Source organism: Amblyraja radiata, chromosome 7 (genome assembly GCF_010909765.2).
Source record: "Amblyraja radiata isolate CabotCenter1 chromosome 7, sAmbRad1.1.pri, whole genome shotgun sequence".
NCBI lineage: Eukaryota > Metazoa > Chordata > Chondrichthyes > Rajiformes > Rajidae > Amblyraja > Amblyraja radiata.
In genome coordinates this window covers 21,396,548-21,419,188 of record NC_045962.1, presented here as the reverse complement: position 1 = coordinate 21,419,188, position 22,641 = coordinate 21,396,548, and the positions used below count along the sequence as shown (strand labels likewise).

Genomic DNA, 22,641 nt, shown 5'->3' with positions numbered 1-22,641 from the left:
TGATCTTACTAAACATTAACAAACATTGTTAACCCAGCCCATTCACTGCAACGGTGCTGGTGTACATTGTACTGCCCTTCATTTCAAACTATTTCTACTTGGAGCTAGCATTCATTAATTTCTTTGCCCCAACCTGTCTCTTTACAAAAGTCTCCATTTTGTTGCTAAAGTATCCATTTTTCAGACTCTGATCATTGTTAATCAGTCCTTCCTGGAAGAATCAGGCTAATTCACATTCAGAAAATTGATTCAATCTGGTCCACATATTTGACTACGGCCACAATAGCCATTGGTCACAATAGATCAGGCAGTCATTTTGTGCATAGAGACCTTTTGATAGGGGGTCATGAACAGTACATGTGTAGGAAGGAACTGCAGATAGAAACATAGAAAATAGGTGCAGGAGTAGGCCATTTGGCTCTTCGAGCCTGCACCGCCATTCAATATGATCATGGCTGATCATCCAACTCAGTATCCTGTACCTGCCTTCTCTCCATACCCCCTGATCCCTTTAGCCACAAGGGCCACATCTAACTCCCTCTTAAATATAGCCAATGAACTGGCCTCAACTACCTTCTGTGGCAGAGAATTCCAGAGGTTCACCACTCTCTGTGTGAAAAATGTTTTTCTCATCTCGGTCCTAAAAGACTTCCACCTTATCCTTAAACTGTGACCCCTTGTTCTGGACTTCCCCAACATCGGGAACAATCTTCCTGCATCTAGCCTGTTCAACCCCTTAAGAATTTTGTAAGTTTCTATAAGATCCCCGCTCAATCTTCTAAATTCTAGCGAGTACATGTCGAGTCTATCCAGTCTTTCTTCATATGAAAGTCCTGACATCCCAGGAATCAGTCTGGTGAACCTTCTCTGTACTATGGCAAGAATGTCTTTCCTCAGATTAGGAGACCAAAACTGTACGCAATACTCCAGGTGTGGTCTCACCAAGACCCTGTACAACTGCAGTTGAACCTCCTTGCTCCTATACTCAAATCCTTTTGCTATGAATGCTAACATACCATTCGCTTTCTTCACTGCCTGCTGCATCTGCATACCTACTTTCAATGACTGGTGTACCATGACAACCAGGTCTTGTTGCATCTCCCCTTTGCCTAATCGGCCACCACTCAGATAATAGTCTACTTTCCTGTTTTTGCCACCAAAGTGGATAACCTCATATTTATCCACATTATACTGCATCTGCCATGCATTTGCCAACTCACCCAACCTATCCAAGTCACCTTGCAGCCTCCTAGCATCCTCCTCACAGCTAACACTACCCCCCAGCTTCATGTCATCTGCAAACTTGGAGATGTTGCATTCAATTCCCTCATCCAGATCATTAATATATATTGTAAATAGCTGGGTTCCAGCTCTGAGCCTTGCGGTACCTCACTAGTCACTGTCTGCCATTCTGAAAAGGACCCGTTTACTCCTACTCTTTGCTTCCTGTCTGCCAGCCAGTTCTCTATCCACATCAATACTGAATCCCCAATACTGATGCTGGTTTAAACTGACGATAGACACAAAAAGCTGGAGTAACTCAGCGGGACAGGTAGCATATCTGGTGAGAAGGAATGGGTGACGTTTTGGCCTCATACATCTCCATGTTTTAAGACATGTGCTGGCCATAGTAGGAAAGGGCATCACTGAATCTGTGGCAATCAGTAGTCTTTGAAGGATTGATATTCAGAGTATCCTTCTTCCTTTCCTATTTCAGATTACCTGTTCACAGCATTTGTGCGAAGATGGGCATTGGGAAATAGTGTGCATACTGAATGTTCGGAAGTAGAAATGTTTAAGTAATGATGTAAAGTGATTGGCCATATGATTCAAGGAGAGATAAGGAATTTTTTTATTTTTTACTCAGAATCGAGGTCCAGAGGGCATAGGTTTAAGGTGAAGGGGAAAAGATTTAATAGGAATCTGAGGGGTCACTTTTTCACACAAAGGGTGGTGGGTGTATGGAACATAGTGATACAGAATGGAAACAACTCTTTGGCCCACCAAGTCCCCGCCAACCATTGATCACCTGTACACTAGTTCTATGTCCTGCGCACTTGGGCCAATTTACAGAAGATAAGTATACTAGCTACCTTTGTCATAATGATCAACAAAGCTTTCTACCAATTAAATTCACTTTATCGGCAAGCTTTTAATTTCTGTCACACGGACTTGTATTCATCTGAAATTTGGAGAGGCAATATAAAGTGCCCGTTCATGTTTTATATGATTGCTTATTTATCTTATCAAACTCACAGCTATGATATACAACAGATGGCATAAACTTTGGTCCAATGGGAGCCTAAATGGATCTTAAGATGTCATTTGCAATAAACAAGATAGCACTAAATACAGTATAATTAAAATAAAATAGTATACAGTATAAAATAAAAAGTGAAGAAAAGTCAGTAGGGCAATAATAGTCATAATAGTCAAGATAGCCATAAACTTTGGTCACCTGTACACCAGTTTTATGTTCTACGCACCAAGGACAATTAACTTAGACACCTGCACGTCTTTGGAATGTAGGAGGAAACCAGAGCACCCGGACAAAACCCCCGCAGTCACAGGGCAAACATGCAAACCGCACAGACAGCACCCTTAGTCAGGATCAAACCAGGCTCTCTTGCACTTTAAGGCAGCAGCTCCACCTCTGCACCACTGTGCCATCTACTAATGATAAAATGTGGTACACTGTAGCATTGCATCTTAAGTGTAACCTTAACATCTATCACCTCTCCCTAAGTGGTCCAATGGAATGATAGCTCTTGGGTTCCTCCTTGGGAGAACACATGCCCTAGATGGAGTAGACATACCGCTCCAGGTGCACTACTGTCAACTTGTCTTCCTTTTCCGAGTCAACACCACACTGGCTGGGACGTTTGGAGTCTCAGTTAAGTTCCAACGCATTGATCTTTGCCAAGTTTGGTATTCATATATATTTTGAGCAGGTCTCAAATTAAAACACTGGAATATTGTTTTGAAATGTTCTCCCTTTTTGTTCATTGCCACTTCTAAGTAAGGGAACATTATATTAGATAGTAGAAATAAAGAAACTGCAGATGCTGGTTTACACCAAAGATAGACACAAAATGCTAACTCAGTGGGTCAGGAGCATCTGTGGAGAAAAAGGAATAGGTGACGTTTCAGGTCGGGGCTTTTCTTCACACTGAAAGTACGGGGTGGGAGGGGAGTGGTGGAGAGCTGGAGATGAGAAAAAAGCCGGAGACATAAGGGTCGGCTACTAATGACTACATAGCTTTATATCTAGATATTTATCTTTGTATCTACACCAGATTGCAATTATACTTGATAACTTCGTCATAATTTTCTACCAATTAAAGTCCACTTTACAAGTTGTGCAACTTCACATAAGTTTTTCATTTCTGTCACATGGACTCATATTCATCTGAAATTAGAAAAGCCAATATAAACTGCCCGTTCATGTTTTATAGGAGCTTGCTTATTTATCCTATCAAACTCATAGCTATGATATACCACAGATGTCATAAACTTTGGTCCAATGGGAGCCTAAATGGATCTTGAGATGTCACTTGCTATAAACAAGATAGCACTAACGCTATTTCCTTTCCCAACCACAGAATCCCTGTAATGAGTGCCAGAAGGAAAGTCATTCCCATGCTTAGATATCTGCAGACTGATTTCAAAATGATTGAGAATAGCCCGGGAACAGCAAAAACTCAAGGTACACTGACAGATGAAAAATGTGTTCCTTTACACATGAGAAAAGTTAGCCCCTTCTCTAAAATACTCATTTTCTTTGGCGTACATCATGTTTTGAATTACAAAATAACTCCACATTGGGAGTTTGTTCAAACTAAATACTTCTCCGGTTTTACAAAGCTATGAGAATCTATCTCTTATCAGCGCCACTGTTGCCATTAAAAACAGAATGCTTATTTTACAAACAGGATTTTACACTTTAGTACTCGGCTCACATCAGCAAAAAAGGACTGTTCTGTTGTGTTGGTTTAACACAATAACTATTAAAAAGCAGCTTTTGCCGTGCACTTAGATGCAATGTTCTGTAACAAATTGTTTTCAGACCACATGTACAAAGTGTTTGAAAAGTCTGTCGGGTGCTTTTAAACTCTTGATCAAAGTATAATAAAATCACTTACTTTACTGCAATGTGGAAGAAACCAAAACAAAAATTTCTGGTTTGTTAAATTATCTGTTCTGCAATGTTGCAACTTGCAGAATTAACCATAGAATAAATGAAATAAAATATTTTCACAACATCATTGCAGCAGAAAGGAAAGGAAGGAAACTTGAGCAACTGAATGGTTTCTGCAGCCTGAGTAAAATGCCAGTATTATTACTTACCTAAATATGGGTTTTAGGAGGTGCTTTTTCTTGATGGTAACACATTCATCCATTTAAAGGAGAAAATTGGACTCCTCACAGGAAGTTGTTCTGGTGCAGCCCGTGAAGAATCTGCAGAGTTGTTCTCAACTAATCCACGGTGGAGAAGAGAGAGATTGGTCTCTCGTGCTGGGGAAACCACCCTCTCCTAAAACTGAGCAATGAGCCCATCGAGGCCACATCACACAGGCATGTCTGTGCAGTACCAAATAACACACGCTCTACAAAACAGAAGGAGTCAAACTATGGCAAGGGACGAGTCTCTTAGGCAAAGTATAAGAAAAGTCTGACATTTTGCCAACTGTCATCCAGGTATAAAATCTAACAGATTATTACAACTAGACAAATATTTCATGCTTATCTCAGCTAAACTGCAGCAGAGAAAATAAGTCCCTCAAAGAAGAAAACGGGGAAAGGTAGGAAAGCTTTGCACGACCGATCTGGATAACTTTTCTTAAGTAACTGTTAATGAGTGTTTTATATTTCCTTGGGCGAGCCTGGGAGGATGTCGATTTTGTAACAAGCAAGGACACGTCACGAGCTGAGGAAGTTGAAGATTTCTGCACTGCACACTGGCTTACTTCCCAATAAGAACTGCAGTTTTGGGAAATGCTATTATTTAATTATCTGATTCCCATTCATCACTGATGATGTGTATACAGAGCACTCCAAATTAAAAGTATGATTTGGCCAACAAAATCTCACCAGACAAATGATTTGAAATACATCGACGCCAAATGCATTAGTTCAAATTATAGTTCTGTACTCCATTCTATTTGGACCATAATAATAAACAGAAAATACAAATGTTTGTTCAATAGATGGTGCAGTTGGATAAATGCAATGAGCAATCAAAATTAACTTGCATTTCTATAGCGCCTTTGGTATGGTAAAATGTATCACCTCACTTCCAGAGGTTTTCTCAAACACAACACAAGATACTTGGGTGGGGGCGGGATGGAGAGAGAGGGAATTCAGGGGTTACTTGAAGTAAGAGAAATCAATATTCATACCGCTGGGTTGTAAGCTGCCCAGGCAAAATATGAGATGCTGTTCCTCCAATTTGTGTTTGGCCTCACTCTGACGATGGAGGAGGCCCAGGACAGAAAGGTCTGTGTTGGAATGGGAAGAGGAATTAAAGTGTTTAGCAACCAGGAGATCAAGTAGGTTCAGATGGACTGAGCGAAGGTGTTCAGCGAAACACAGGGCAGAATGGAGTCTGGGAATCCTGCAGCATCTCGACCCTCATGAAGCCTTCCCCACCCACATCACACAAGTCTGTGGTGGAATACTCTCCACTTGCGCGGATGAGTGAAGGTCCACAAACACTAAGGTTATGCAGCAACATCCAGGATAAGGAATCCTGTTGACGTGCACATAGAAACATAGAAACATAGAAAATAGGTGCAGGAGTAGGCCATTCGGCCCTTCGAGCCTGCACCGCCATTCAATATGATCATGGCTGATCATCCAACTCAGTATCCTGTACCTGCTTTCTCTCCATACCCCCTGATCCCTTTAGCCACAAGGGCCACATCTAACTCCCTCTTAAATATAGCCAATGAACTGGCCTCAACTACATTCTGTGGCAGAGAATTCCAGAGATTCACCACTCTCTGTGTAAAAAATGTTTTTCTCATCTCAGTCCTAAAGGATTTCCCCTTTATCCTTAAACTGTGACCCCTTGTTCTGAACTTCCCCAACATCGGGAACAATCTTCCTGCATCTAGCCTGTCCAACCCCTTAAGAATTTTGTAAGTTTCTATAAGATCCCCCCTCAATCTTCTAAATTCTAGCGAGTACAAGCCGAGTCTATCCAGTCTTTCTTCATATGAAAGTCCTGACATCCCAGGAATCAGTCTGGTGAACCTCCTCTGTACTCAATCCTCCACACTATATTCAATCCCTCCAACGCAGGCACACGGTGGTCTATCTGCAAAATATTCACTGTAGCATCTCACCAACGTTACATAAACACCACGTTCCAAAATAGCAACTATTGCTACCTAGAATGATTAAAAACAGCAAATACATGGGAACAAAACTGCCTACAAACTCCCGTCCAAATCAATCAATATCTTGTCTTGGAAGTACACCATCTCAGGGTCTGTAAAGAGCTCTCAGACCATGAGATCATAAGACATGGGTGCAGGATTGGGTCATTAAGTCCATCGGGTCTGCCCCACCATTTGATAATGGCTGATCTATTTATCTCTCTCAACCCCATTCTCCTGCCTTCTCACCGTAACCTTTGACACCCTTACTAATCAGGAGCCTATTCATCTCTATTTTAAACTAAGCAAATCCAATCAACATCACCCAACATCTACTTTTACACAAAGGCAACAGCACTTCAAAAGGGAATGTCACCTTCTCAAGGATAGTTGTGGAAAAACCTCAAAGACATGTGCCCTCATCTTGTTGTAACAACAGATCCTCTCTCTCTCTACACTGTTTGCCTGTAATCCCAGCTGGAGAGAAAGTGCAGGGGGTTAGTTAAAGAATGAACAGCAGCTACGTCCATACTTAGATAGGCTACTGGCTCTTGCTGCCTACGGCCACGGTTAGCAGGGTGAAGTGCCAGACAGCTGCTAGGGCCTGTTGAACTCTAGCATGGCAATAATTAACAGGGCAGGGAGAGCAAGGGTAACAACAGAAGGAAAATGAGTATGCTAACACTCTAAACTGCTGCAAGCACAGCTGTGACATAAGTGATAGGAGTAGAATTAGGCCATTCGGCCCATCAAGTCTACTCTGCCATCCAATCAAGGCTGATCTATCTCTCCCTCCTAACCCCATTCTCCTCATAACCTCTGACACCTGTACTAATCAAGAATCTATCTATCTCTGCCCTAAAAATATCCACTGACTTGGCCTCCACAGCCTTCTGTGACAAAGAATTCAACAGAATCACTAAAGTAATTTCTCCTCATCTCCTTCCTAAAAGAACATCCTATAATTCTGAGGCTATGACTTCTAGTGCTTGACTCTCCCACTAGTGGAAACATCCTCCCAACATTTACTCTATCCAAACCTTTCACTAATCTGTATGTTTCAATGAGGTTCCCCCTCAGTCTTCTAAACTCCAGCGAGTACAGGCCCAGTGCCTACAAACACTCATCATAGGTTAACCTACTCATTCCTGGGATCATTCTTGTAACTACCCTCAAATCAATTAAGAGAGTTAGTCATAAGTAATTCATGAACATAATGTGAAAGGAATTAATGAACTCTCTGGCCCCACAGAGTGGGCAGCTGCAGATTTTATCATTCATGAAATTAATTGATCAAACTCAAACTGATTACTTTAAGCAGTACTAATTTTACTCTTCTTCGTGCTTCAAAAAGTAAATAGTTAGGGTGCTTTTGACTCTCTCATCTCAGTGTATGTGGGAAAAATGTCAAACAATTCTTTAAAAAGAGATATGGTAAATGCTGATAATCCACCATCCGACTGCACACTGGAACAGCTGGTGGAGCTGCTGATTCCCAGCGCCAGAGACCCAGATTCAATCCCGACCTCGGGTGCTGTATGTGTGGAGTTTGCGCGTTCTCCTTTGTGGTCACATGGGTTTCCTTCGGGTGCTGTTCTCTGGTTTTCTCCCACATCCCAAAAACATGGGGATTTATAGATCAGGATTTTGTTTCTTTGAGCGCACGAGGTGATCTTATTGAGGAAAATAATGTTATGAGGGGAATAGATAGGGTCGATGCACAAAGTCTTTTACCCAGAGTAGGGGAATGAAGAATCAGTGGAAATGAGTTTAAGGTGAGAGGGGAAAGATTTAATAGTAACCTGAGGGGCAACCTTTTCATGCATTGGGTGATGGGTATATGGAATGAGCTGCGAGAAGGGAGGTAGTTGAGGCAGATACTAGAACAAAAAAATTAAAACAGGTACATGGATAGGAAAGGTTTAGAGGGATATGGGCCAAACGCAAGCAGGTGGGACCAGTGTAGATGGGGCACCTTGGTTGGTTTTGGCAAGTTGGGCCGAAGGACCTGTTTCCATGCTGTATGACTCTATTAATTGGCCTCTTTAAATTGCCCCTAGCGTGAAGAGTTGATGATAAAGTGGGCTAATATAGAACTAACGTGAATGGTTGATCAATGATCAGCGTGGATTCAGTGGGGCGTTGAACCAGTCCCCATGCTGTCTCTTTTAATCAATCAAATCATGGTGGTCTGGCCTCTGCCTCACATAGATGATGTTTGCCACGCTCTCTGTCAACCCGCACCTCCTTTTCACTTACTCGAGCCCCGGTTCTCACACTCCCCCTTCAGCTCATCAGGGCCCTGTCTCCTGCACTCTCTTCCACCTTACCAGAGCACCACTTCCACACATTCTCTTTAACCTTTCTGGGTTCACTGAAATAATTGTATTATAATACCTTGTGACATTGTTTCTTAAAAGTGATTTGAAAATGTGCTGTGGGATCAACAAAAACAACATCCAATCCTCCAGAAAATGTGCCAATTGGGCAACTTCAGTTTCGAGCTTCCTGGATTAGCGGTTTCACTCTGTTTAAAATCAGAATAGTGCAGGCGTTCTAAACCTGTGATAGAAACAAAACAAAAATACCTGAAACACTCACCAATTCACACAGCATCCGTGATGAAAGACAAAGAGTTAGCTACAAATGCTGCATGGTCTGCTGAGTTTTTCCAGCATTTTCTGTCATTACTTCTTCAAAAAAAAAGGCATTTTCCTACCTCGAATTCCCCCTCCCTCTCCCCCATCTACCTTCAGTTTGAAGAGGGGTCCCAATCCCAAATGTCAACATTTCCTTCTCTACAAAGATGCTGCCTGGCCCGCTGAGTTACTCCAGCACTTTGTGTTTATCTTCAGTATAAACCTACATCTGCAGTTACTTGGTGCACAAAAATGCTGGAGAAACTCAGCGGGTGCAGCAGCATCTATGGAGCGAAGGAAATAGGCGACGTTTCGGGCCGAAACCCTTCTTCAGACTGATGAACCCTTCTTCAGTTCTTCAGTTACTTCCTGCACAAACTCACCATTAAGTTGGCATGATGAAGGGAATTCATTGCAGAAAGTCACTCTGTTAATCTAAAGCAGTAGGAACTAGTTTAGATTAGATTAGATCCTTTTTTTGTCATTCAGACCTTTTTGGTCTGAACAAAATGTCGTTGCCTGCAGCCATACATATAATAATAAACAACAAAACACACAATAAACACAAATTAACATCCACCACAGTGAGTTCACCAGGCACCTCCTCACTGTGATGGAGGCAAAAGTCTTAAAGTTATTGTCTCTTCCCTCCTCATTCTCCCTCTGCGCTGAGGCGATATGTTGTTACCCCACCGGGCGATGGTAGTCAGTCCCGCGGCTCAACCGAGCTCCGCGAATGGGCCGGTTCAAGCTCCGCGGCCCGGGGTGGTCGAAGCTGCCGCCCTCTAGTCCAGCGGACGCAGCTGTTGCCACGGGAGCTCCGGAAAACAGGCACCAACCTGTGACCTGTGAGCTCCCGACGATGTCGTCCACTGGCCCGCAGCCGAGCCCCGGATTCAGGTCGCCGCCACCAGAACGCCGACTCAGCCACCAGAGCACCGTCTCAGCCCCGAGTCGGGCCACCCTCACCGGAGCGCCATCTCAGCCCCGAGCCAGGCCGCCCTCACCGGAGGGCCGTCTCAGCCCCGAGTCGTGCCGCCCTCACCGGAGGGCCGTCTCTGCCCCGAGTCGGGCCGCCCTCACCGGAGCGCCGTCTCAGCCCCGAGTCGTGCCGCCCTCACCGGAGGGCCGTCTCAGCCCCGAGTCGTGCCGCCCTCACCGGAGGGCCGTCTCAGCCCCGAGTCGTGCCGCCCTCACCGGAGGGCCGTCTCAGCCCCGAGTCGTGCCGCCCTCACCGGAGGGCCGTCTCAGCCCCGAGTCGTGCCGCTGCCACTGGAACGCCGGAACGCCACCACAGCTCGAAGATGGCCAGCCTCGCGTTGTAAGTCCTGGCTGGATCTGCTTCCGGAGCCTCGAGGTCGGTCGCAGTTGGAGGCCGCCAGCTCCACCATTAGGCCTCAGAGAATAGAGAACATTTTCACTTTGCACTCTGGCATTTTACTGCCACAGGTTTGGCGGCAGATGGTCATTCTGGAAGACCCCAACAACGTCTGTAAATCTGTGAATACCAACTGGGACCCCTATAATCCTCATGAACCTTTCTTCCCCAACTAATTAGAGCCAGTGAGACTCTTATCAGCACAATCAGAGGCAAAGATCACAGAAGTTGAAGCAGAAATTGCATTCAACGTGACTAGAATTCCCATCATGTTTTACACTAATTTCTGGAGGTCCCACTCATAAAGCTGGCCTGACTCTGGCTCAAAACATCACCTATCTATGTTCTTCAGAGACACAGCCTGGCCCGTTGAGTTACTTCAGCAATTTGCTTTTCTTTTCAACACACTTATGTTTTTTTTGCATTAATCTGGCAAGACCCTCTGGGTGAATTAATAATCACAATATCGAATCTTCTTTTAGAATAAATACATTGCAAATCTACTGGGATCTGTGCATTGAGAGCAGTTTTTAATGGTGCACTGGGGAAACATTTTTGAATGAATTTCTTATATTTACAAAGAAGCTGACTTCTGTCAGCCAGACTAGAGCAGCTTTGGCATTGTTGGTGTTTAAAAGGTAGTTTCATGAATTTGAAATAAGTATTTTAAAACACATGATGTGTGTAATGTTATTTATTATTCTTGGAATATTTTTTAGTTGTATAATTCCAACTTTATCATGTTACCTCTTCTAATTGATTCAAAGAATATGATTCAAAACAAATATCAAATATCTGATTATGATGTTCCTGGCAGAGTTTTCATTAAATAACATCCAAACATACTGGAATAGAGGCTCGGGGTGGGGGGGGGGGGGGTTAAAAGGATGCAACATTGGCCGAGTGTTGTGCTGGAATTACCAATTCCACCCAAAGCATAAAATTTGCACACTGAAGTTCAAAATGTTGATTTTGGTCAAATGTTTTTTTCCGAAACCATCAGTAGTTTAGTTTAGAGTACAGTGTGGAAACTGTACTCACTGAGTCCACACTATCCGACTAACAATCATCCCGTACACTAGTTCTATCCTACACTCTACGGACAATTTACAGAAGCCAATAAACCTACAAACCCGCACGTCTTCGGGATGTGGGAGGAAACCGGAGCGCCCGGAGAAAACTCACGTGGTCACAGGGAGAATGTACAAGCTCCGTTCAGATAGCAACCAATGTCAGGATTGAACCCGGGTCTCTGACGCTGTAAGGCAGCAACTCTACCGCTGTGCCACTGTGTCACCCAAAGTAGTTCTCAATATAGGTATCAACAGTAAGGTATTGCATGAGAACCTGAGGCAAAATTAGAGAATCAGAGACAAAAGCTCAAATTCTACAAGGCAGCCGGAGAATGAATGTTCAACCATTTAAAGAAATTTGGAATGTAAAGCCACAATCAGTTGTGATAATAATGAGTAGATCTACAATCATCCCTGTCCAGCATATTTGTGACCGCAGGCCATCAATGTGATTAAATCTTGGATCTTTTCTAATGTGGGCCAGCAAGACACTCAGAGAAATGCAGTTAAGATTGATAATAAATGCTGGTTTCCCCCCCATTGTGGTTGCCATCCCAACGGGAGAATGAACATAATTCAAGGATGCAGAATAGTGGTGTAGAAAGATGTATTCACATTTTGCAAGGACATGCACTACTTTAGGAAATCTACATAAAGGGTCATATTAATGAAAGTACACATTATTGTTCTAAATGAGGCTTACTGATTTTGATCACTGAACAAAATGGGTTTTGAAAACATTCCACAAAGAACAAAGCCATTTAAAATAATCATTACAGGCACTTAGTAAATCTGTTATCTGTTACGATAATAACAAACAGTTAAGAATTTCAGGTTAAAGATGTGCAGTGTAAGTCAGGTTTACACAGGTTGATGAGTGCCTGGGATGCCCTTTCTGAGGGATGATGGTTGAGGCAGATACAATAGTGCCATTTACAAGACTTTTGGATAGGCATATGGATATGCAAGGAATGGAGGGATATGGATTAGGTGCAGGCAGATAAATGCTGGTCTTGGCATCATGCTCAGCATGGACATTGTTGGCCGAAGGGCCTGTTTTTGTCCTTTACTGTTCTATGTTCAATGTTTGGCAGATTGGCAGTTCTTGATTGCAGGTATCATAGAACAATTATATAGAAAGAAAAAATGTAACTTTTTGCTCAGAATCAACCAAAACTTACAAATAGGATCCAGGAAAACATTTCTTCATAGACACATTGCCATGTTTGCAGGCTGAATAATACACTGCTAATATTCTAATTTCAGTGAAAGCTGGAATAATAATTTTTTGTAATGAAGCAAGTATAAGGTTTGGAGGGATATGGACCAAATGCGGGCAGGTGGGACTAGTGTAGCTGGGACATGTTGGCTGGTGTGGGCAAGTTGGGCCAAAGGGCCTGATTCCACGCTGTATCACTCTATGACTCAAAGCAAAAACATGAAGTAAACAGAAATTTGCAGTGATCACTAATAAGTGTCTGGCAAGTTTGGTCTTAATGCTGTTTCCACATTAAAGCATGGAAAAAGATATCGGTTCACTTGAATGACTGCAGCCTAATTTTGCCATGAAGGAGGCTAAAACATAGATTGCATCACTAAAACCATGGGTGGGAAAATAACAGCATTTCCAAGAACTGGCTGTAAATATATATTTTATATCTGATGAAACACATCTAGAATAAAATAAATACAGATGAAAGGTCACTGAAACTGTGAAATTGTGGAGCATTTTTACTGGACCAGAACTTCAAGCATTGGAAATTAAAGTGTACATAAATTATTCTGATTCTGAATTAAGAAATTGCATTTGGTTCATGTGTAAACAGAACAGTCACAAACAATCACCAGGACTGCCCATTCTGTGTCGGACTAAAACCTACATGTGGTATTATTTCATCTGTGATGCATTTTATACCTGTCATAGTTTGTTATAACTATTACAGTGTGCAACTCTTTGCAATTATACATTTTGGGGCAAAAATGCAACTGGCTGCATTCAGCTTCAGAAAGGGGGCAGAACACAAATCTCTGTAAATTAGCCGTTGGATTTCCACGTATCATTAGATCTGGCGTGTATGGCGTGTGCACGGATGGGCTGATGAGCATGAACCTGGTAATCACTGGATGACATGCCTCATTAGCAGATGAACGTTACCAGGTTGATAAACAAAGGAAGAATTTAAGTCCCAGATGGCCAGCTGTCAGTAGATTTTAGTGGTGATGAGGGTGTGTGGAGTGAGTTTAGTTTATTGTCATGTGTACCGAGGTACAGTGAAAAGCTTGTGTTGCGTGCTAATCTGTTAGCAGAAAGACAATACATAATTACAATCGAGCCATCCACAGTGTACAGATACATGATAACGGGAATAATGTTTAGTGCAAGATAAAGCCAGTAAAGTTTGATCAAAGATAGTCTGAGGATCTCCAATGTGGTAGATAGTAGTTCAGACTGCTCTCTAGTGGTTAGTAGGATGCTTCAGTTGCCTGATAACAGCTGGGAAGAAACTGTCCCTGAATCTGATGGTGTCTGTTTTCACACTTCTACACCTTTTGCTTGATGGGACAGAGGAGAAGGGGGGGTGGGGGGGGGGGGGGAGTGTGAGGTGTCAGGGGATCCTCTGCAAGTCTAGTTGGTTTTAAATGCAAACTTTGCCCGATAGAGGAAAACCGCAGGCAAAAATGGGAGTCAATGGGATATTTAGTTTGGCCACAGTCTACCATGTGCAAAACCCTGTGCACTATGCCCTGGCTACACTGAAAACATTCCCCAACATGTGACCTCTGTCACCAAGGAGCACAATAGCATGGCATGCATGGAAGCTTTCTCCACAATTTAAACTCCATCTGGACTTTGAAATGTATTGTTGTTCCTTTATTCTCATGGGCTCCACATCCTGATACCTCATGGTAGGAACATCTTCACCACATGTACTAAAGATGTCAAGGTGGCAACTCATTGCCACTTACTCAACGGCTACTTCAGATGGATAACTACATGTTGACCATGCTAGTTATGACCACATTCTGTAAGTTAATTATGAAAAGATGAACAAAGAAATACAAATCAAATTTGATGTTCAGAATTATTTTTGGCATGCAGCAAACTGATTCCAATTTTTAAAATGGTGTCTATGGATTGAACTGCCTTTTAAATGCAGCTTTGGATCTTGTCTGAAAGAATCAAGGATCTGAAGATGGTTTACAAACAAGGATCTGAAGATGCTGGTTTACACACAAAAACATGCAAAGTGCTGGAGTGACTCAGCAGGTCAGGCAGCATCTCTGGAGAACATGGATAGATGATCATCAGGTCTCGAAAGACGGATCCTGACCCGAAACATCACCTACCAATGTTCTCCAGAGATGTTGCCTGACCCATTGAGTTACTCCAGCAATTTTGTTTAATCTTGTCTGCCAGGTTGTGAAGTTGGCCCTGTAGGTTTGATTACTGGGCAGTGTGGACTTTAAGATATAATCAGATTTCCGGGCAAGATAAAGTCATTCAATACCAATCAAGCTTGTTGGTATGTTTCAATGAAGTGCCTCTGCTACCCAGATTGAGCCAAAACATTCATGTAGATTGGTCAAGTGATTTGCCAGTGGGAGCAAACAGGTAACTTAATCTTTATGATTAGAGCCATACCTTGTTTATCGCCACCAGATAGGTGTATAATGTGTCCCCCTCTCTCACTCACACTGTATAAATACTAGGGGAATATTATGCCTGTACTCACCCCACTTTGCACAGAAACCACTCTTGTTCAAGCAAGGAAGCCTAAATTACAAACATTTTATTCCTGGTTGCAGTTTTAGCTTTAGGTTTGTTATTGTCACATGTACCGGGGTAGAGTGAAAAGCTTTGTTTTGAATGGCTCTCTGATCAGATCAGGCAATAGTATACGCAAATATAATCAACTCAATCTCAAGTACGATAGGTAGAGCCAGGGAAAAGATACAGGGAAAGGAAAGGGAATGAGTGTAGAATATAGTTCTCAGCGTTGTAGAGCATCAGTTCCATCGATAAATCCAATGACCACAATGAGGTAGAGGTGAATCAGACAGTACCCTAGCTTACGGAAGGACCACCCAGAAAATAATAGTCACATCTGCAGCAAGCATGTTAATCATGCCTAATCAAGCCAGATGACTGGTTGCTTGCGGCTCACAGCCGCTTTTGATTAGTATGTGTGTCAGGGGTTATGGAGAGAAGGCAGGAGAATGCGGTTAGGATGGAGAGATAGATCAGCCATGATTGAATGGTGGAGTAGACTTGATTGGCCAAAAGGCCTAATTCTGCTCCTATCACTTATGACCTTGTGACCTTATGACACAGTAATTAACCGAAACGTTTAATATCCCAAAATACCACGAGAAACAATGTAAAGGTACAAGCAGTGAGAAATGACAAAAGAAGATGCATATTTGTTAAGTTTAATCATGTTTATTCTTCTTTTACACCCTTGCTATTTGACTACCCACAAGTCTATAACATCCAATGATAGGCTCCAAATGAAGTTATTAACCATATAAACCATATAACCATATACCAATTACAGCACGGAAACAGGCCATCTCGGACCTTCTAGTCCATGCCAAACACTTACTTATTCTCAAAGTCTTTGTACATTCTAGTAGTCTGAGGACATTGATTTAAAACAAAACATCAGAAGTGTACTTCACCTACATAAACTAAGAGTATATATAATTGGACCAGTAGGCATTTCATATCAGTATGTGGTTAGGTCATTTCAGCAAATTTGCATCATCCCATTCGAAATATAACTCACTGCAAATGAGCAATTCCGTTGTCTTTCCACTTGAGTTGACAACCATTACTGTATATTGTAACGTTGTTGTAAAAATTGGAATCATGTCTGCAATTCCAAGTTGAAAATGTATAACACATTAAAAAAATGTATCAGCCAGTTGACATAGATACCACACAGGAGGGAGAAGTGAAATAGAAGCCTGTTTGTTTAGGATTGGGTTAGAGGGGGGATTGTGAATCTCAGAGGTAGAGCAAAGGCGAAGCTCCAAGCTACAAATATAAAAGACAAGTGAAGCTTTATCTTAAAAGGGAGACCTCTCAGCCACAAGACACTGTAGACAAAGATGAGTGAGCTGATCAGTTAGCAAAAGATGCCAACTGGTGGGCAACTGTGACAGAATCTGAATTCAGGGAACTATAATTTGGTTATTCGTCAGAAGTCAGAAGTCTTATCAGATATGCAGGAATGGAGGGATATGGAGTATGTTGAAGCAGATTTAGTTGGTTCAGCACAGACATTGTGGGCCAAAGGGCCCGTTCCTGTGTTGGACGTCCTCGAGTTCTATGTTCCATCGTCAGATTAGTAAAGGAACTGCAGATGCGGGAATTTTTTAGCAAAGCACGAAGTGCTGGAGTAACTCAGCAGGTCAGGCAACATCTGTGGAGGGTAAGGGACAGGTGACATTTCAGATCAAGGCCCTCCTTCACACTGGCTCAGCTTGCAGCGTAGAGAGGCAGAGAGAAATGGATGGAAATTGTCATGTTAGCTACTACATTAAGCTGACTGAAATCTCTCATCCACAAGTAAAAGTATTTCACCAGGAGCTGGGGACTTCTGGTCCCTTGTCATTTATTAAATCCCTTGTCAGAGGTTATGCACAATTGACATTAATTCAATTACTGGTTCATTGTAAACATAGGTCGACAGTTGAAAACACCAGTGCTCCATATAGTATTTAATCACGTCTCAGATGTGACCCTGTACACAGCTGAATAATACTAATGCATCACTTGGCAGGAAAATTGCAAATAAGTGAGACATTTCACGTAATTGAATTTCCTTGTTCATTGGAACACCTTTATTACAAGCTACAGGTCTCTTAGTCATTCTCTGTGCTGCTCAACTCTATAAGGAGCTTACATTAGCCGATGAGCTTTTATGCTCCAATATCTGTCGTTTTTCCAATTTTAGGAAACTACATAACGCTCCACCTCTACCACTTCCTCCCATATTCCCCCCGAAAGTATAAAGAGGACATAAATAGGCTGCAATAAGATACTGATAGTTTAATTGTCTTTGCAAAGATCTGGCAAATTGATAGTGTGGGAAAATATAAAATTGTCCCATTTGACAGGAAAAATATTTTAAAAAGAGGAATTTTATCTAAATAGTGAGAGATTGCAGAATTCTAAGGTGCAGAGTATTCTGGATTTTTCCCAAATGATCTGCAAAATGCTGCAATACAGATTCAACAAATAATTAGGAAAGCAAATATAATTTAATTTCTCCTGGAATTGTAAAGTAGGAAAGTAATACTTCAGTTAAAAAAGGGCAACGGTGAGACTACAGCAGGAATAGCGAGTAAAGCATTGCTATTGACGACTGCTTTGATGCTGCCTCCTATACCATGCAGAACTCATTTACTTCCTAAAACTCACCACAAACCTCCACCATGCCCTCAAATTCACTTTGACTATCTCTGACACCTCTCTCCCCTTTCTTAATTTATCTGCCTCCATGACAAGAGACAGGCTATTGACATCTACAAGCCTGCGTTAGTTTAGTTTATTCCACTACTCCACAACTATCTTGACTGGACTTCCTCACAATCTGCTTCTTACTAGGATGTCATCCCTAACCTGCAGTTTCCTTATCTTCACTGCATCTACTTCAAGATAAGGCTTTCCCCTCCAGATCATCTCACCTACCCTCTTTTGTCTCTTCCCCGTGCACCCACCTTTTCTCCTCTGCCCTGTCACCCAGATCGTTACCCCTCCTCCTTCCGTTCATCTTCCACCTGTCCCTGCTCCGAATCTCCCATTTTTCTATCATTCCACGACCCCTTTCTCTCCACGCTCTTCCCTTTCAATCCAATAGCTCCTCCTCCACATTTCACACCTCCTCGTCCTTCCTTACTTGGCACCCATTTGTCTCAATTTCACCTCAGCCTTGGTTACTACCTCCACCCATCTGCCAATCAGCCCAACTGTATCCACCTATCACTTTTAACCCTTCCCTCTCCCTCACCTCTCTTTAGCAGCCCCTCTGAAGAAGGGTCCAACCCAAAACAGCATCTGTCCATTTCCCTCCACAGATGCTGCTTGGCATGCCGTGTTTGCTTTTTGCTCAAGATGCCGGCATCTGCATTTTCTTGTATCTCCATCGTATTGGGCTCCTTGTTTACTGAAGGATCATACAACATTGGAAGCAGTTCAGAAGGCTGACAGGACCAATATCTGGAATGTTTTCTTAAATGAGAACAGGCTATCCTTACATACATTGATTGAGAAATATTGGACGCTGAGGTGCCTCGATAATGACAAAATGTTTCTCGTCATGTAATGAGAAGGAAACCAGTAGAAGATGAGTTTTGGATTAATTTACCAGAAAGTCTATGGCCTCTTGTTAACCTCCCATTGTCTAGAACACAAGCAACTCTTCAGCTCAACAAGTCTCAGCTCCAAGAGATGTATCAACCTGCTCATGTACTTTGTCTACCCCTGTTATTGTATATATTTCCCTTAAATTTAATTCATTTAATTTCAATTACTCCCTGTGGAAGCATGCTTCAAATTCTTATATTTTTAGACATGGAAATTCCTCCTGATTTCTTAATGGCCTTTCTATTTATGACCTTGTCTGCATATGGAAATGTTTTTTTCTGTGCATATCCCACCAAATCAAATCAGGTAAGAATAACTTTACACTACTCCACACCCCCCCCCCCCCCCCCCCTCCCCTCTCCACCACTACCACTCATCCTCAGCATTTTTCCCCATTCATCTGAAACAATATATATCCCACTACCAGTTTACTGTAACAGTCAGCACAATCTGCAAAAGGTATTGTCATTTTGTATTGGTGCCCATAAACCACATCAAACATTTCTGTGACTCTTTAGAATGAAGAAAATTAATTTTAACAAGCATTTGTGGTAGGATAAAATGAACAATTTTCAGCAGTTGTCATTAACTTTTATTTTGATCTTTCATGTATTTTAGATCCAATGGCAATATAGACACAAAGTACTGGAGCAATTCAGGTCAGGCAACATCGCCGGCGAAAAGGATCAGGTGAATTTTCGGGTTGAAACTCTTGCTCGGACTCCACAAATGGTGCCTGACCCGCTGAGTTGCTCTAGCACTTTGTGCCTACCTTCAGTATAAACCAACATCTGCAGTTCCGTCCTACACATTTTGAATTTAGCAGGGTTGCTATAATTTACTTTTCATTCCTGCACTTGCTCCTTAAATGCATAATTACCAAGTAGATCAGTGATCCATGTGTAAATCATTCGTCATTGTGAAATTCTTTGGGCTCATGTTAACATTGCATTGTTGAATATCGTAATGATAACAATAAATAAACATGTCAGACCTAATTTATTGTCTTTGAAGAGCATTGAAAGAGTTTTCTTTAAGTAAATAGACAGGAATTATTTTTCCATGCAGTTTCACAACTATATCAAAAGAAAGTTGTTTAATCCATTTCAAGCGGCACTACATTATCCCTTGTCCCAGAGCTTAGAATGTAATCTGGAAGATGGTCTTCAAAGCATAGCTCCAGGACTGGTTCAATACTCATTGTACTCTATGTTATTCAAATGCTGAAGCACAGACCCAGTGGTTAGGAAAACCAACACAGGGGACAAACCTATTTGGCTTTATCCCTGTTAATCCCTGACTCACAAAATCATTATTCCTTGGAAATATTGCTAGAAGTGCATTAGAAAAGGTCCTCAAGAAGCTAATGTTCCATTTTCACTTTGTGGATAATTTCCAAAGTGTTGTATGGCACCAATTGGTATAGATTCAAAACAGATATAGTTACATAGAAACATAGAAAATAGGTGCAGGAGTAGGCCATTCGGCCCTTCGAGCCTGCACCACCATTCAATATGATCATGGCTGATCATCCAACTCAGTATCCTGTGCCTGCCTTCTCTCCATACCCCCTGATCCCTTTAGCCACAAGGGCCACATCTAACTCCCTCTTAAATATAGCCAATGAATCCGGCGCGGCCTTGTTGGCTTCGGAAGCCGCGGCCTCCAGTACGGAAGCGGCCGTTCCAGGTGTCCCAAGCCGCTGTGAGGATTCTCCCGACGCCGGAGCACCATCACCCGGCGAGAACGGCCTGGAACATCAGACCTCCGTGGAGGCAACTTTCATGTATTTTAACGTTTCAGCAACTAAGTTACAGAGAAAGGTTGAACAAGTTAGGGCTTTATCCTTTGGAGCGCAGAAGGTTAAGGGGGGACTTGATAGAGGTCTTTAAAATGATGAGAGGGATAGACAGAGTTGACGTGGATAAGCTTTTCCCACTGAGAGTAGGGAAGATTCAAACAAGGGGACATGACTTGAGAATTAAGGGACAGAAGTTTAGGGGTAACATGAGGGGGAACTTCTTTACTCAGAGAGTGGTGGCTGTGTGGAATGAGCTTCCAGTGAAGGTGGTGGAGGCAGGTTCGTTTTTATCATTTAAAAATAAATTGGATAGTTATATGGACGGGAAAGGAATGGAGGGTTATGGTCTGAGCGCAGGTATATGGGACTAGGGGAGAATACGTGTTCGGCACGGACTAGAAGGGTCGAGATGGCCTGTTTCCGTGCTGTAATTGTTATATGGTTATATGGTTATAACTGTGGAGGCCTCAATAGGCCCGACTATGGGTGAACTGGGGATGGGGACTGGACATTGTACCTTCCCTCATAATGGGAACCATTGTGGGGGGATGTTTTTATGTTTAAATTTCTTTATTACTGTTATGTCTGTATTCTTTCTTTATGTGCTGCATTGGCAAGAAGCATTTCACTACACCTAGGTGTATGTGACCAATAAAATAACCTTTGAACCGGCCACTACTACTTTCTGTGGCAGAGAATTCCAGAGATTCACCACTCTCTGTGTGAAAAATAAAATTCTCATCTCGGTTCTAAAAGACTTCCCCCTTATCCTTAAACTGTGACCCCTTGTTCTGGACTTCCCCAACATCGGGAACAATCTTCCTGCATCTAGCCTTTCCAACCCCTTAAGAATTTTGTAAGTTTCTATAAGATCCCCCCTCAATCTTCTAAATTCTAGCGAGTACAAGCCAAATCTATCCAGTCTTTCCTCATATGAAAGTCCTGCCATCCCAGGAATCAGTCTGGTGAACCTTCTCTGTACTCCCTCTATGGCAAGAATGTCTTTCATCAGATTAGGAGACCAAAACTGTACGCAATGCCTCCAATAACCTCATAAACTGACATATCCCTTGTTCCACTGGTACTATCAAACCAGATGTCCAAGCCTGGATGAATGAGCATGTAAGGAGCAGTCCCAGAAATACCAAAGTTATGCAAGGAACTGCAGTAAAAGACACAAAGTGCTTCGAGTAACTCAGTGAGTCAGGCAGCACTGGAGAACATGGATGGGTGGCGCTTTGGGTGAGGCCCCTCCAGATGCTGGTTTATACAAAAAACAAGACATTAAGTGCTGGAGTAACTCAGCGGGTCAGCCAGCATCTCTGGAGAACATGGATAGTTAACATAGATGGGATCCAGCCGAATACGTTACCTATCCATGTTCTCCAGAGATGTTTTAGTTTAGTTTAAAGATATAGCATGGAACCAGACCCTTCAGCCCAGGGAGTCCGCATCGACCTGTACATTGGTTCTATGTTGTCCCAGTTTTGCGTCCTACACACTAGTGGCAATTTACAGAAGCCAATTAACCTACAAACTTGCATGTCTTCGGGATGACGGGGGGAAACCACAGCACCCAGTCAGAGAGAAATTACAGTCACAGTGAGAATGTACAAACTCCGTACAGACAGCACCCATGGTCAGGATTGAACGCGGGTCTCTGGAGCTAGAAGGCAGCAATTCCAATGCTGCACCACTGTGCTGCCCTGCTGAGTTACTCCAGCAACTTGTGGGTTCTTTTGTACCCTAGACATGATGTACCAAATATTACAGGAATACGCGTGTCTGACAAACCCAACATATTATTGACTGAGATAAGCATCCCTTTACCCAATAGATCATTTGAAAGCTGTGCAGTACTACTACATTCAGCAATGAATGGTGGTAGATAACTAAACTAACAAGAGAAATTTGACCCAAACGCATTAATGCAAAATACTACACTGATGGACATGTGATGATCTTCAACCATAAATGCCAAACCATCCGCTACTCCTC

At 42.5% G+C, this 22,641-nt stretch overlaps 1 protein-coding gene across 3 annotated transcripts in view; it reads right to left on the bottom strand.

Annotated features, from left to right (window-relative positions):
* The window catches only part of pde1a (phosphodiesterase 1A), a 414,651-nt gene that overhangs the window by 233,079 nt on the left and 158,931 nt on the right, over positions 1-22,641 (bottom strand). The window contains exon 1 of one of the 3 annotated variants that reach the window (XM_033023818.1): positions 4,348-4,823. The exons of the other annotated variants lie outside the window; for them this stretch is intronic. Within the exon in view, the coding sequence (XP_032879709.1) occupies positions 4,348-4,400 (53 nt within the window). The 5' untranslated portion in view covers positions 4,401-4,823. Of the gene's footprint in view, positions 1-4,347; positions 4,824-22,641 lie in introns of those variants that run through there. 3 annotated transcript variants of the gene reach the window in all.